Source organism: Enoplosus armatus, chromosome 15, assembly GCF_043641665.1.
Source record: "Enoplosus armatus isolate fEnoArm2 chromosome 15, fEnoArm2.hap1, whole genome shotgun sequence".
In the NCBI taxonomy this organism is placed as follows: Eukaryota; Metazoa; Chordata; class Actinopteri; order Centrarchiformes; family Enoplosidae; genus Enoplosus; species Enoplosus armatus.
In genome coordinates this window covers 15593381-15607346 of record NC_092194.1, presented here as the reverse complement: position 1 = coordinate 15607346, position 13966 = coordinate 15593381, and the positions used below count along the sequence as shown (strand labels likewise).

Sequence of the window (13966 nt, the reverse complement as noted above, 5' to 3'; positions counted from 1 at the left end):
CCTCTGAAGGGAGTATTCCCACCACAAGCTTCAGATTTTGGTTTTAAAAGTGCTTTTTGATTTTAGGATTTCCATGTTATTCTTTTGTCCCAATCCGTAACTTTGTGCAATATTTCATGACTTGCTCAAAGCAGGTAATTATAAATTTGTTGTAGTCTTGGACTGTCATCTTTTTTTATAATTTCTTTTTTCTACTGACGTTATATGTTACTGCTTAATTTTCTCAGCAGTCTAGTTGGAATTGCTTGAAAGATGCAAGTGAATTTGTTTTTAGGGGCAGTCAGAAAAAACTGCATTCCGCCTTAATTTATAAGTGGAAATGGTGTATTTTACATCAGAGGAGGCGCAGATATTTATTTGATAATGTATGCGGTCATTCGTGTTACTTATTGGAGTGTTTTTAATGATTGAGTTTTTTGTTTTCTTGGTTTTGAAGGACACTAAGTTGAAGCCCATTAAATGTCTTCTAACATTGGATCATTTCAATAAAAAAAAACATGATGGCTTTTCAAATTTGAAAGAATTAAATGTCTCTTCAGAATCTTATTGTGGATTTGCTGTAAGTGATTTTCTTGACAAACGCTAGATGTATGAACGTTTGAATGCACATTTTGTCTTTTATATCAATGTCTTGCATGTTACTTATTTTTATAAGATGGCTATATTCTCTATTTTACTCATCAGCATGCCAACAAGTAGAAACAGAGATGAAGTGAACACAACAGCAACTAAGTATAATTCAGTCATAACATTTGTGTTGTGGTGACAGGAAGATGGATGATTTATCTTGTAATGTCACCAGACCAGCTCATCTCGTGGTAAAGGTCCAGTTATAACCTTCTGAGACCACATGGGGGAGACATGTCTGCGTGTATATTTACTACCACCATCAACACTGGGGAAGTTACAGCGATGGCAACGGGAGCAATCTGGAGGCTACGTTTTGAAATGTGGACAAGAGGAGCTGAGGATTGAACCTCCAACCTGCACTACCTCCTGAACCACAGCCACCATACAAGCCATAGTGATCCTGCAACTGGTCATTTTTAGGTTTGGCTTCTTTCTTTTTTTCAAAAGATTTGCTCAATAGATGTTGAGTTAATATAACATTACTGCTTGAGTGGCAAAAGCTGGACATTTCAACCATTATCTGTTACTTTTAGCTATCACTTGATGGCTTTCTCACTATTTTATTGTAACAGCAAATAAACAAAGTCAGTGATTATCTTCCTCATTAACTCAAATATCTGGATATATATGTGTATATATATGTATATGTATATATATGTATATATGTATGTATATACTGTATATGTATATATGTATATATATATATACTGTATATGTATATATATGTATATATATATATATATGTATATATATATGTATATATATGTATGTATATATATGTATATATATGTATGTATACATACATATATATGTATATATACATACATATATATGTATATGTATATATATGTATATATATATATACAAATATATATATGTATATATGTATATATATATATACAAATATATATATGTATATATATATGTATATATATGTGTATATATGTATATATATGTATATATATATATGTATATATATATATATATATATGTATATTTTATGGGTAAAAAAAATTGTTAATAGTATATTTATTATATATTATGTATTTTATATACTCACAATAACAAAAAGAAGTGTGCAAAGTCAAACTTAGTATCAGATAAATGGTTGAAATGTCCATACTTAAACACACTCAGTATATTCTTTTAACCAATCGTAGTCTGTACTTTGACAAATCAGTTGAGCCTCCATAATCTTTCCATGCACCTGAGGTGAAAGCAGAAGCACTGCCTGAAGTCACATACCTCACTGATCCAAAACATAACGGACCCTAATAAAGTTCTAAAAACATTTTTGCAGAATAAAATAAAAAAACAGTCATTGACAGGACTTGAAGTGCAGCAGGTTTTTATTAGAAAACATGAACACAAAATTAAAAGCATAGGTAGAAAAACACAAATTATCATCTAATGAGCATAATTTAAATATTCATATTAATGTTGCATCAATATCTATCCATAAATGCATTGTCTAACCTAGATAAAGGTTCACTTCAACAAAATGAATTTGCTCCTCGTCTATCAGTTTCTGTTTACTTTCAAGTCTTTCAAGTTCTCAGAATTAATGTCAAAACTGAGATCATGTTAATAAGGCAACTCAAAATCTTGACTGAAGTCTAAACCTGCTATAAAACTTCGTAAGAGTAGGACTACAGTGAATGTCTAACTGACTGATGAACACCATGTGATGCATGTCAGTGCAACACATTGTGTCTCTTTAAGATTTAGGTTACATGTGAAACTTGTGCATTTCCTTTCAACTCCTGTCTAAACTGAATGGAGACATACAGTCCATCAAGTAATGAAGGTTTTTGTTGTCGGCATGGCACAGGCAAAATACATTTAAGCCGCCAAAACCTGACACCACAATATACTCTTTGATTTTTGGTCTCATTTAGGACGGAAACGTAACGGGATTTTAACCAAACTGGATTTTTCCGGGCCTCGGATGATGGTCCCTTTGGTCCCCAGAGGTGAATCTATGTGCTGTAGAAGGCAGTATCCCTCGCTGTCCATCCTGTAAAAGTGTCTCAGACTTGGCAGAGGTTGTAGCAGGCCACAGGTCTCTCCAGCACGTTGTCTCCGTCCACCTCAAACACGTAATCACAGCGGTGTGCGATCAGAGGAGCATCGGACAACGCCACGCTCTGATTACCGAAGGAGATTACTGTGTCTCTCTGTAGGGAAGAAGTCACCAACAGAACAGTTAGATAAAATAGTCAAAGTGGTTCTCAGGGTTCTCAAGGTTTGTTTTTTCAAGAATTACAAGGTTGAAAATGAATACACAAATGTTAACTAAAAGGCGCAAAGTGTATCAAAACATCAGAACAAGGGGGAACAATCTTAAGTCCATGACTTATTTAAAGGCCCTCAAAGCATATTTTCTCAATCAGCTTCTCAATAATACCTATGGGGTCCAACATCAACAAGAGATTTCTTTATTTGTTGTTTTTGTCCTTGCATTTCTAACTGGTTTGAAGTGGATCCCAGAGGATAAAGACGACTTACTTTGGTGATCCCCTGTGGACGTATGGTCAGGTCTAATTTCACTTTGCTTTATGACCGAATACCTGCAACATCAGCCTCAGCTCTACTTTGTATCTACCAGCAAATGTTAGCTTGCTAACATGCTAAACTAAGATGGTGAACATTAAATACCTGCTTAGCATCAGCATGTTAGCTTTGTCAGTGTGACCATGTTAGCATAATGACGTTAGCATTTAGCTCAAAGCACTGTTGTGCCCAAATACAGCCTCACGGAGCTGCTAGCTTAGACTCTAAGCCTTGTTTTCCCAGAATGTATTTTTGATAGTTGTTTTATATATAATGTTATAGAGAAATGCTTAAGATTTAAAATCATGTTTTCAGGGGTTTTAACTCGTCACACGTGCACTTTGACCAGAACAAATAGAAATTGTCCTCCTTACCCGTTGGGGGCCACCTCCGTTACTGGCAGCAGCAGATGGTGTAGGTGTGGGAGCAGTGGCTGCTTTCTCAAAGTCCTTCTTACATAAATGAGCCATAATCCCAGCAGCTAAGGCATCACCAAGAACGTTGATCATCGTCCGGAACCGATCACTGAGAATGAGATGGAAAAAATAATTTACACATTGCCCCAACAGCCCCTTTAAGACCCACTGATGCTCTTTATAGCATAATCATTTTTGTGGGACTCACAGAACCCAATCGATGGCCACAATCAGCGAGATGTCAGCCGGCGGTAACCCCACAGAGGTCAGGACAATCACCATGGTAACCAGACCCGCTTGAGGTATCCCAGCTGCCCCGATGCTGGCCGCTGTTGCCGTTATACTGATGAGACATGAGCCGGGATGTTAAGAGATGTAAAATAAATTTAAACGTATAGGAGGACAATGAGCTTGTGTCTTTTCTCACCTAATAGTGACCAACTGGCCAAAGTCCAAGTCATACTCATTGACCTGAGCGATAAAGATGGCCGCCACTGCCTCGTACAGGGCTGTCCCATCCATGTTGATGGTAGCTCCCACTGGCAGCACGAAGCGAGCGATCTGCCGGTCCACTCCACAGTTCTCCAGGAGACACTTCATGGTGATTGGCAATGTGGCCGAGCTGCAGACCAGAGGAAATGATCAGGTCAGGGTACGTCAGTCCCAAATATGATCAATTAGAACTGGTGGGATGTCCTTAAAGTACATATTTTTTAAGATTAAAAAGTAGAGAACAAAGACACTGGACACTGGTCTCCTCTTACCTGGACGACGTAGCCAGTGCAATGACTAGAGCCTGCAGTAGCCCTCTGATATATGGGAAGGGGTTTTTGCGAGTGAAGAAGTAGAAGAAGAGAGGCAGCAGGATGAGGCCGTGCACAAACAAACCAGACAGGACTGTGATGAAGTACATGCCCAGCTTCTCTCCCAGGTGGGCCGGGTCGTGCATGTCCAGGATCTTCCCAGCCACGAGGAACACAATGCCGAAGGGGAAGTACCTGCATGGAGGAGAGGAGGGACGATCATGATCATGGATGTTGTTGTGAAAGTGTGTAGACCCTGTCCCCATACTTTTGTGCAGTTTTGTGTTTTTCATTGTTTGGTTTCAGCCCCTTAGTACCAATTTAGGAAAATGTTAATGCTACAGCATACAATGGTATTTTAGGCATAAGTCACAGCCTCAAGATCATGACACCCTGCATTTCAACGTACACATTGTACGAGCATGTAACAAATAAAATATTTGAATCTTGAAACTGTGACGACATTTTGGGCTCTTTTAACTTGACAATGCTCCCGTGCACAAAGCCATGTCTAAAAAGAACGGCTTTCTGGGTTTGGTGTGGAAGAACTTGACTGGCCTGACCTCAACCCCGTCCAACACCTTTGGGATTAATTGGAATGCCGACTGTGAGCCTGATCTGGTCTTATCGCCCAACATCAGTGTTGGGCCTCGCTAATGCTCTTGTGGCCCAATGTGAGCAAATCCCATCAGCCAGGCTCCTGAAGCTCGGAGGCTGTTACAGCAGCAGATTAATGCCCATGATTTAGCAATGAGATATTCAATCTCACATCACACATGGTTTCAAAGTTCAGGTGGCCATAGTGTTTTCTTGGATGTGCACCATCCCAACCAATTGTATTTGCATTTACAATTCTTCGGCACTAATCTTATTTATGAAAGTGCCTCTTTGCTCCATTCACACAAATATAATCCAAGAGTCGGCCCATCAGCTCCCGTGAGAAGCACTAAGGGAACCTCGCACACCCCCAGTGACTCTTCCCTGAGTTGCTGTGTGAGACGTATTTTTAGATATAATCTGGCTCTGCTCTGTGAACTGCGTAGTCTACTGTGCGTGACACAATCTATTTTTGAAAGTGTGAGAGTGCAATCTTACCACATCGCAGCGTTAATGATCTTCATGACGCACTCATTGATGCACTGGCACACGTTGACTAGCGGTGCGCCACGTTCTCCCATCTTCCCCAGCAGCAGACCTGAGAACAGAAAGTACATTCACAGCTTTTTGTTTCATAATAAATAATTTACTAAAGCTTTAGAGATGAGATATAAACCATTAATAAGAGCAACCTTTGCCGAGTTGTGTAAAGCCCCTTTGGGTGGTTATCATGTCAGCAATTAACACAATGTTATTAAGTCATTAACAGAGATGGAAAATAACTAAGTACATTTACTTAAGCACTGTCCTGACTCTTTAGATACTTGTACTTTACTTGAGTATTTCCGTTTTTGGGTCCTTTATACTTATTCTCCACTTAGTGTCAGTAGGAAATATTAGCAGTTTTTATTCTACTACATTTATCTGAGAGCTTTAGTCACTATTTACTTTCCGGATTAAGATTTAACATTAAATAAACAACAGATTGTTAAAGATTAAAACTTTTTTATGACCCCTTATAAAAAAGATCTGTCTTGCCCCAAGGGGCCCCATGTCTATGAGGTGTAAGCAGTTCCACCATTTCTCCTCTCAGAAGGTTTCAATAACAGTTTAAGGCCCAAAGAGGTAACTCTAGCTTGGGAACCCTGAGACTACACTACCTAACTGTCCAAAAGTAGTTTAAACTCCACCTCAACCTGCTACAATCATAATATCTTATATTCATGTTATATCAGTTGCAGGGACCATTTTTCTGCAGGAGTACATTTACTTTGGAGACTTTATGTATATTTTGCTGATAATACTTCTGTACTTTCACTTAGGTAAAGAATGACTACTTCTTCCACAACTGGTCATTAATAAAGGGTTGAAGTTCGTCACTTTCTAATGAAAATAATCTACAAAAATCTCCACTGAAAGAGTCTTCTTGATGAACTAAAGAGCCAAAAAGAAAGTAAAGAAAGTACTACCACAAGGATTACACTTAAGTAAATAAGGGTCAGAGTTATGAGATGTTGTCTGTGATATAATGAGCAGTGTGACTGTCTTACCCATGGTGGCCGAGAAGATGACGATCCCCAGTACATTCATGCCCTTGCTGGTACTGGGGACGATTTTATACTTGATGTCGGGAGCAGGGGTGATCTCCAGGAAGACTGGGTGGCCCAGCTGAGGGTTATGATAGTCAGGCATGACATATACATAGTTGGCCTGAGACTCTTTCATGTCAGCGCTCTGTACAATAGGAACCAGGTCTGTTCGGTACTGGAGTTGGATGAAAGAGAAGAAACACAAGATATTTGTTAATATGTGGATTTTGAACATTGAATTAATGAACAGTATTGTACGATCCATTGTGAGTTTCCTCCTTTTATCCACTCACCTGCTGAAAAGTTGCTTCAATTAGATTTGACGGGATCATGTTCCTGTAAAAGACAATATATAGACAGAAATATCAGATCATGTCTGTAGTGAAATATACATTTTTTTCATTTAATTTTAAAAACAATAAATATATATATAAATATATTTGACTTTGATATATTTTACAGCTATTTTACAGTGCATATGAAGAGCTGAAGACTGAAAACAATCTCACCAAGGTTAAAAGGTTAATTTAGTGACTGTTTTCATATCACATGATCTTGATCAGCAGATGGAGATTCACAGAGTTGTAGATGTTCAAATTTCCACTGATGAAGATCATATGATATGATCGAAAGCTCCAGAACAGCGACTAAATTGACCTTGGTTTTTTTCAGCTGCTGTTTCAAAAGTCAACAATGAACTTCGACCTTAAAGTTTGAAGCCAATTTGGACACAAACAACACACAACAACGTCATGACAACTGGCCGAACTGCTGATGAGGATTACGCGTTATGCTCGAAAGCACCAGAACAGCTACTAAATTGACCTTGTGGAGAGATTGTTTTCTCAACTGTTTCTGTCTTTGGATCTTCAGCTGCTTTCTTTCTTCTACATCACGAGCTAACTGTGCCATGAAATGCCGAAGCAGTTACGGTGTAGTGACGTTCATATGCAATGAATTACTCTGTTGGTGAAGTCATTTAATTTAAACACTAAGATACAAGATTCAAGAGACATTTTGATGAATTTCAAACCAACTGAAATATAATTACCTGTATGATTTTCATAACAAACAGATAATAGAAAGTTAATCTGTGTTAGTGTCTGATTGTGGTTAGATAATATTAGTTGATGTAATATTGTAATGACGCTGGCTGTTGGCAGTGGTGAATTGTAACTAAGTACATTTACTGAAGTCCCGTACTTAAGTACAAATTTGAAGTACTTATGCTTCATGTGAATATTTCTATTTCACGCCACTTTATACTTCTACTCCACTTTTTACTTCACTACATTGATTCGACCGTTGCATTCACTCGTTACTTTACAAATAAAGATTTTACATGGAAAACAGATCAACCACCCAACAGTATATAACATAGGAAGCTACATTAGCCCCACCTTGAGCAGCTACAACAGTAAAATGCTACTTACATGTTAATGCATCAGTACAATCATTTCTCAGCATGAACTACTTGATACTTCAAGTACATTTTGCTGGTATTAAGTACGTATTTTTACACAAGTGACATTTTCAAAGTGGACATTTACTTGAAATTGAGTATTTCTATTATGTGGAAATGCTGCTTTTACTTAAGTAAACGATCTGAATACGTCCTACACTCCGTTCTAATAGTCTGATCTTTGTTCCTACATGCCTTCAGGTGTTGGAAGGCGCATGTGCACATCTAGCATCCTGTACTGGTACTGTAATTACACAGCATACGTCAATGGCACTGAAGCCAGGCAGAAAGCTTGTCAAACACGTAAGAGGACTGAAATGTACACCTGACGTTTGGCTTACAGCGAGAGATACACACAGCTCAGTAAAATAATCAGGTTTAAGAAGAAGGTATTAGTGGGTCTCTGACATGCAGTAAGCCTGAACACACACACACACACCAGACTGCAGACTCACAGCGTAACATTGCCCAAGGACCTTCTGAGAAAGTGCAGGCTTAACAGATCACAATTAAGTGTCTCCCTATTCTTAGCCGACCTGCTGCGTAGATGAGTGACACTGCAACTATCTTACGAGTGCATGTTTTCTCCTTCTCTTTAATTTAATGCTGAAAAGCTTCCCTTGCTAACAAAAAGACGTCATGGTGTAGATTCAGATTCTGGTTGGTTTCATCATATGTAATAATTGGTTCGAATGTGCTGCCATTTTATTTGTTTCATTATAATGTTTGGAATCCTTCTGGCCTCCCCTTGTTTTGTTGTGAAAGCAGTTAACTCCCATGGTCAAACTGATGCCTGGAGATTTTGCGATTAGGGAGCTTCCTGTTCCTGAGGAAGCACAGGGAGATCATAAGGTCTGTACTGGATTTAATTGGTCGGTACTGGTTTTTCTCCAGTGTTAAAGGGTATTACGCAACAAATCCTCATCCTGGAAAACAACACTAATAGGATAAGAGTTGGAAAATCTGGAATCCCAGTTTGTCACTACGTCTTCTTATTGTTTCTAATGGGAAATCTGTTGAACAAATGGAAGAAAAATCTTTTTACCAGGAAAGCCTGATTTGGTTGTTTACTTTGACAACATGCTGTATAGTCCTGTAGGCTGCTCTTATGAAAGGCTGAAGAGGAAGAACATCTCGACCAAGCTGACTGAAAGAAGAGGTGACATGGTCCACCACATGGTCCTGACTGAAAAATCTCAACAACTATTTGGTGGATTGCGATGAAATTTGGTCCACATATTTATGGTGCCCCATGAGTTACCATCTATCACCACCAGCGAGTTAAAATGTTCACTTATCCAGTAATATATCTCAACATCTACATCTGTTAACATTGTCAGCAAGTTAGCATGTTGACATCATGGAAGGAAGAATTATATGAAATCAAGCCAGAGGTCACGTACAGAGCAGCATGCAGAGCTGGCATGGCACTTCAGTGAGGTAAATGTTTGATTGACAGCGTTGCCATCGCTATGTTCACTTTGTCAGTGTGATAGCATTTGTGTACGTTTACCTGATGAGGTCCAGCAGAGCGTCAGCAGAGGTCATAACAGGCCCTGAACTTGCATGGTGGCCATCTTTCTCTGAGCCCGTCCCCGGGTGGATGATGAGCACCAACACGATACCGACGATGACAGCAATGAATGTCGTCCACAGGTAGTAGGTGATGGTCAGGACTCCCAGCCGACCGCTTGCCTTTGTGTCCATGGCGGACAGGCCGGACATAAGACTGGATGGGAAAACAGCAGGTGTCCGATTAACACTGGCTTAAACTGTGAAATGCTCAGTTTTTAACTCAAAAAACTTTATTTTGGTAAACTACCAAAAAAAAACACTGGACATTTAACGATTACAGTTTCACAAAAGAGTAATTTTTAATTGATGTTTTTAATGCTTTTTTCTTAAGAGAAAACATTGAGATTAGTGATTTGTGATGGGTGTTATTTATTGTTTTTGACATTTCATTCACTGAGCAATTATCAATTAATTGAAATAATAATAGATAGGTGTATCAAAGTTGTTTTTTGCAGCATTATTCTTTCATGATATCAATTGCTGTTGGATTTTCAGTGACAGTGTGACTTTTTAGATGTTGCAATTTTAAGATTGATGATTTCTGATGTTAAGCATGTTAAGACAGAACTTTATTAATCACGAAGGAAATTCTTGAATGACAAAAACAAACAAAAAAAGAACGTGCAAAGCCACATTGCTCAACTAAGCCAAATAACTTAACTTACTACTTTGATGAACAAGAAATCTAGAAAAAGTAAATAAATATTAAAAGAGTGAAAAAGACGTAAGATAATGAAGAGCAACTCTGGCAGGCTGCCGCCCGGGATGGTACTTTAAACCAAAAAGACTGAGAGAAGGAGGGGGGAATGATGTGGAACAATTCACCCCAAACCAGATTCAAAGTTACCACCTTGTTTTAACCACAAGGATTACCCAGACTTCTCACTTCTAAAGAAATATTCTTCCCCAAAACGCAATTTTTTTTATAATCAGCTACCCCCTGTAACCTCGAATGCTACATGAAAAAACTTGTGCTCATATTTCTTCTTTGACAATGGAGTGTAAGATTGTTAATATTGCTCAATAAAACAATCCGTATACACTAAATTGGAAATCCAGCTCTTACTCTATGAGTGACTTAAGACTTGGTGACGTTATGTGAATAGTTAATACAAATATTATGAATGGGAAGTTTTGCATGGTCAGTGCTTGAACATCAGACTGTTTATCTGTTGGTATATCAGACGAGTGATGCATTTCATAATTCTTCACTGACCCAGGTAAGATCAAATGTTTAATATAACAGTTTTAAAACGCTGCTGTTGTTTGTAATTGTAGTTAATTTAAGTCCGGATCAACACAGGTGAGGACTTTTCTTACCTGGAAGTGATGAGCGGCAGGATCAACATCTTTAACATCCTCATCAGCAGTTCTCCGGGGAAGGAGAAGTAGATCTTAGCCTGAGTGTGAGAGAGAGAGACACCTGAAGCAAACGTTGTATCTATAAAAGGCTGCCCTTTCAGAGTTTACCATCATACTGTAAAGACCAAATAACATCTTGCAACTGAAAATCCAGTGGGGACACACTTCTAGTACAGTGTAGTAGTGTGCAGAACAACACAATGTTAGCTAAGTAAATCTGATACTAAGTGAATTCATTTTGTACTGTTGATATTGTGATTTATTCCTCCCAACGACTTACAACACTGTAAAACGCTCCCTTTAAAAGTGTTTATTTTACTATGGTTTTGGATTCAGCACTTGAACAAGAAATGTGTTTTGCAAATTGATTTTGATATTATGAAATCTCTTTGTCATGCACCCATTTCTTTGCTGTTTAAGCTATGTCATAATCACGTACACCTGATATATAAACACAACGTGTTCCTGATTTTGATTCGATGTGATTTGAGAATTTATCTGTCTCATTTGAGTGTAACTCATATGTTATAATTAGATGTTTTTCTTAATATCTCAATATCTAATTGTCATAAATGTATGTGAATTTAAGTGTGAAATAATTCTACCTGCTTTTATTTAGTACTAGTATCATCACGACACTGTTTATGAAAGTTGCTTAAGATCAAATGAAGGAGGTCCATGTCAAACATGTCAAATTGTTTGTTCGTAGAAACCACATGTAGCTCATTTCTGTGAATGTGTATGTTTGTTGCGTTTTGCTGTTTGTGTTTCACAGATTCTTTCTTTGCAGATGATGGTGTTGTGTGTTTTATGGGCTGCTGCCAGCACACAAGGTTACATTGCTGAGCACTCTGGATTAATCACTGATTCTCTGCCAAAATACATTAGCTCTTTGGTCCATTTAGAACATCATACATCACAGTAACGTAATGTCAGGAGAACACATAGCCTTTGAACATACATTTAAACATTTCTAAATCATTTGCTGAATACTGGTGAAAAACTTTGATGAGAGAAATTGATCATGAGAGTTTTATCATACAAATAACATTTACCCTTTCAACCTGCAAAAACTGATTGTGTGGCAGCTAGCGGAAACAAGCTGTAAACACAACACTGACTTCACCTTTTCAGTTGACACTGTCTGACAAACTTGTCAGCTAGTTGCCTATTAACACATTAATCTGGAGTTGTGTTTCTGGTGAATGTAAGTCCAATATTCACTCTCTTTTAGCTCTGTTTTGGTGTCCACCAACTACTGAGGGAAATAGTTTGCTCCACTATGTTCACCAGCAAGTCGTTAACTGTGTCTGTCAGCTGTTTGTTGCTGAGCAGGTAGTGTTCAGAGGGTTTTTAGAGCTTTTTTTTTTTTTTTTTTAATGAAAACATCTGTGGTCAAAAACGACACTATGAGAGCGGTGAGAGTGAACCAAAACAGTGAAGTTACAGGCTGTAAAACAACAACAATAAGTTAAAGCTATAATGCTGAGGGGAACTGCAGAGTCAGGTAATAATTCTCTGTGGGTTCAACACTATGATCTTCTTGTACTCGAATGATCCTATATGTCAGTATAAAGATATTATAGCAGCTTTTAACCATTTCTGCACTTCTTCTGATCCCTTTGGTTCTCTGTCATACCTGATTTTCTGCTTCTATCTGCTTCCACTCTGGCTGTGACATAACTGGCTTTAACTACAGTGTCAATGCACAACAGTAGTGAATACAACAGACTGGCTGTTACTTTGCACACAATGTTAAAAATCCCACTACATTCTATCAAGGTGATATAATGGAAGACTGTAAGATGCCAGGCCTATTGCATCCTGTAAAATTTCTATCCATCCATTCATCCATACCTGTGTGGACAGGTTCAGTGACCTTAGGACAAATCCAAGCACACAGCCCATTATTACAGCAATGACTGAGAGTGTCAGCAGGCCATTCCTTTTGCAATAGTCCTTCACGTACGCTCTGATTTTCAGCGACACCAAACCCTTCAACAAATTCTTCAAGCCGGCCATCATGATTCAGGCTCGGTCCGTATTCCAGCAGGCCCCCCCCTCCCCTGAATAACAACAAATATCCGAATCTCCCGGTGAGCGAGGTCGATCAGTATGTATTCCACGAGATCCGAGGCGGAGGACAGGCAGTGAAACTTGATCAAATGAGGGTCCTGTCTCACACTGAGGAGCTTATCCAGTCTTAGGAGGAGGAAGTGCTGAATGACTGATTCCTGGTACAGCATTGCAGGATTATCCCTATCCCATGCTAACGCAGGCTCCTCCACAGCCACTCAGGCTTATTAAAGAGGATAAAGACTTTAGCACTGATTAGCTCCTCCATTTATAGCTCATTATGAGTTATTACTACCCGCCTCCAAGTCATCCCATTCATAAGATAGGTGTTTGAACTTTGACTTCATGCATTTAGCTCTCATGTGGACAAAGTCAACACCAGCAACACCAATTTTTGATAACATGTATGTCCTACAGCCTTCTATCAGTCATGTTTTGGGTCCATTAACTAATTAGATGACACTTACTCATGAGACAAAAGTTATTGAAAGGAATTATAAGTGAGACAAGGCATCTACCCTACTCATTCATCCATTTTCCAGCAATGTTTTCCAGCTCCTCCTGGGGGATCCCGAGGTGATCCCGAGCCAGATGAGATATATAGTCTCTCCAGTGTGCTCTGGGATCTCCTAAGAGTTTGGAAGGCGCCCACCCAGACTGTTACTGTTTGTACTGAAACAATTGTCGCTTTCTAAGGACATACCAATAGTGGTGATTTCACTACGTGTAAGTGAAGGAGTTGAACTGTGGACAGGATTATCAGGGGGCAGAGGTCAAAGGTAAGACACCAGCATCAGTCCTCGATGTCCAGGACATCCCTTGATCTTACCATGACGTTAGGCTTTGTCGCCTGTCCAGGGGTCAGGGCGTGCACCGAGAGGCCTTAACGTGAGGACTTTAACT

At 38.8% G+C, this 13966-nt stretch overlaps 1 protein-coding gene and 4 gene segments (V, D, J or C); 2 read left to right on the top strand and 3 right to left on the bottom strand.

Annotated features, from left to right (window-relative positions):
* The window catches only part of LOC139298190 (Ig kappa chain V-III region MOPC 63-like), a 53473-nt gene that overhangs the window by 28533 nt on the left and 10974 nt on the right, over positions 1–13966 (bottom strand).
* LOC139298191 (Ig kappa chain V-III region MOPC 63-like) overlaps positions 1–13966 on the top strand; it is a 54688-nt gene that overhangs the window by 33122 nt on the left and 7600 nt on the right.
* The window catches only part of LOC139298187 (Ig kappa chain V-III region MOPC 63-like), a 45016-nt gene that overhangs the window by 26518 nt on the left and 4532 nt on the right, over positions 1–13966 (top strand).
* LOC139298189 (Ig kappa chain V-III region MOPC 63-like) overlaps positions 1–13966 on the bottom strand; it is a 33763-nt gene that overhangs the window by 17490 nt on the left and 2307 nt on the right.
* slc1a8b (solute carrier family 1 member 8b) lies at positions 2661–13012 on the bottom strand. 2 transcript variants are annotated; one of them, XM_070921098.1, is made up of 11 exons: positions 12845–13012; positions 10946–11025; positions 9564–9779; positions 6882–6924; positions 6550–6763; positions 5498–5597; positions 4364–4597; positions 4027–4221; positions 3808–3942; positions 3558–3708; positions 2661–2807 (listed from the first exon to the last, which is right to left on the bottom strand). In XM_070921098.1, exons 1-11 carry the CDS (start codon positions 13010–13012, stop codon positions 2661–2663), a joined length of 1683 nt encoding a protein of 560 aa, XP_070777199.1. The 2 variants fall into 2 exon arrangements, with proteins under 2 accessions (XP_070777199.1, XP_070777200.1); XM_070921099.1 differs by having other exon boundaries at positions 2661–2823; positions 3616–3708; positions 12845–13009.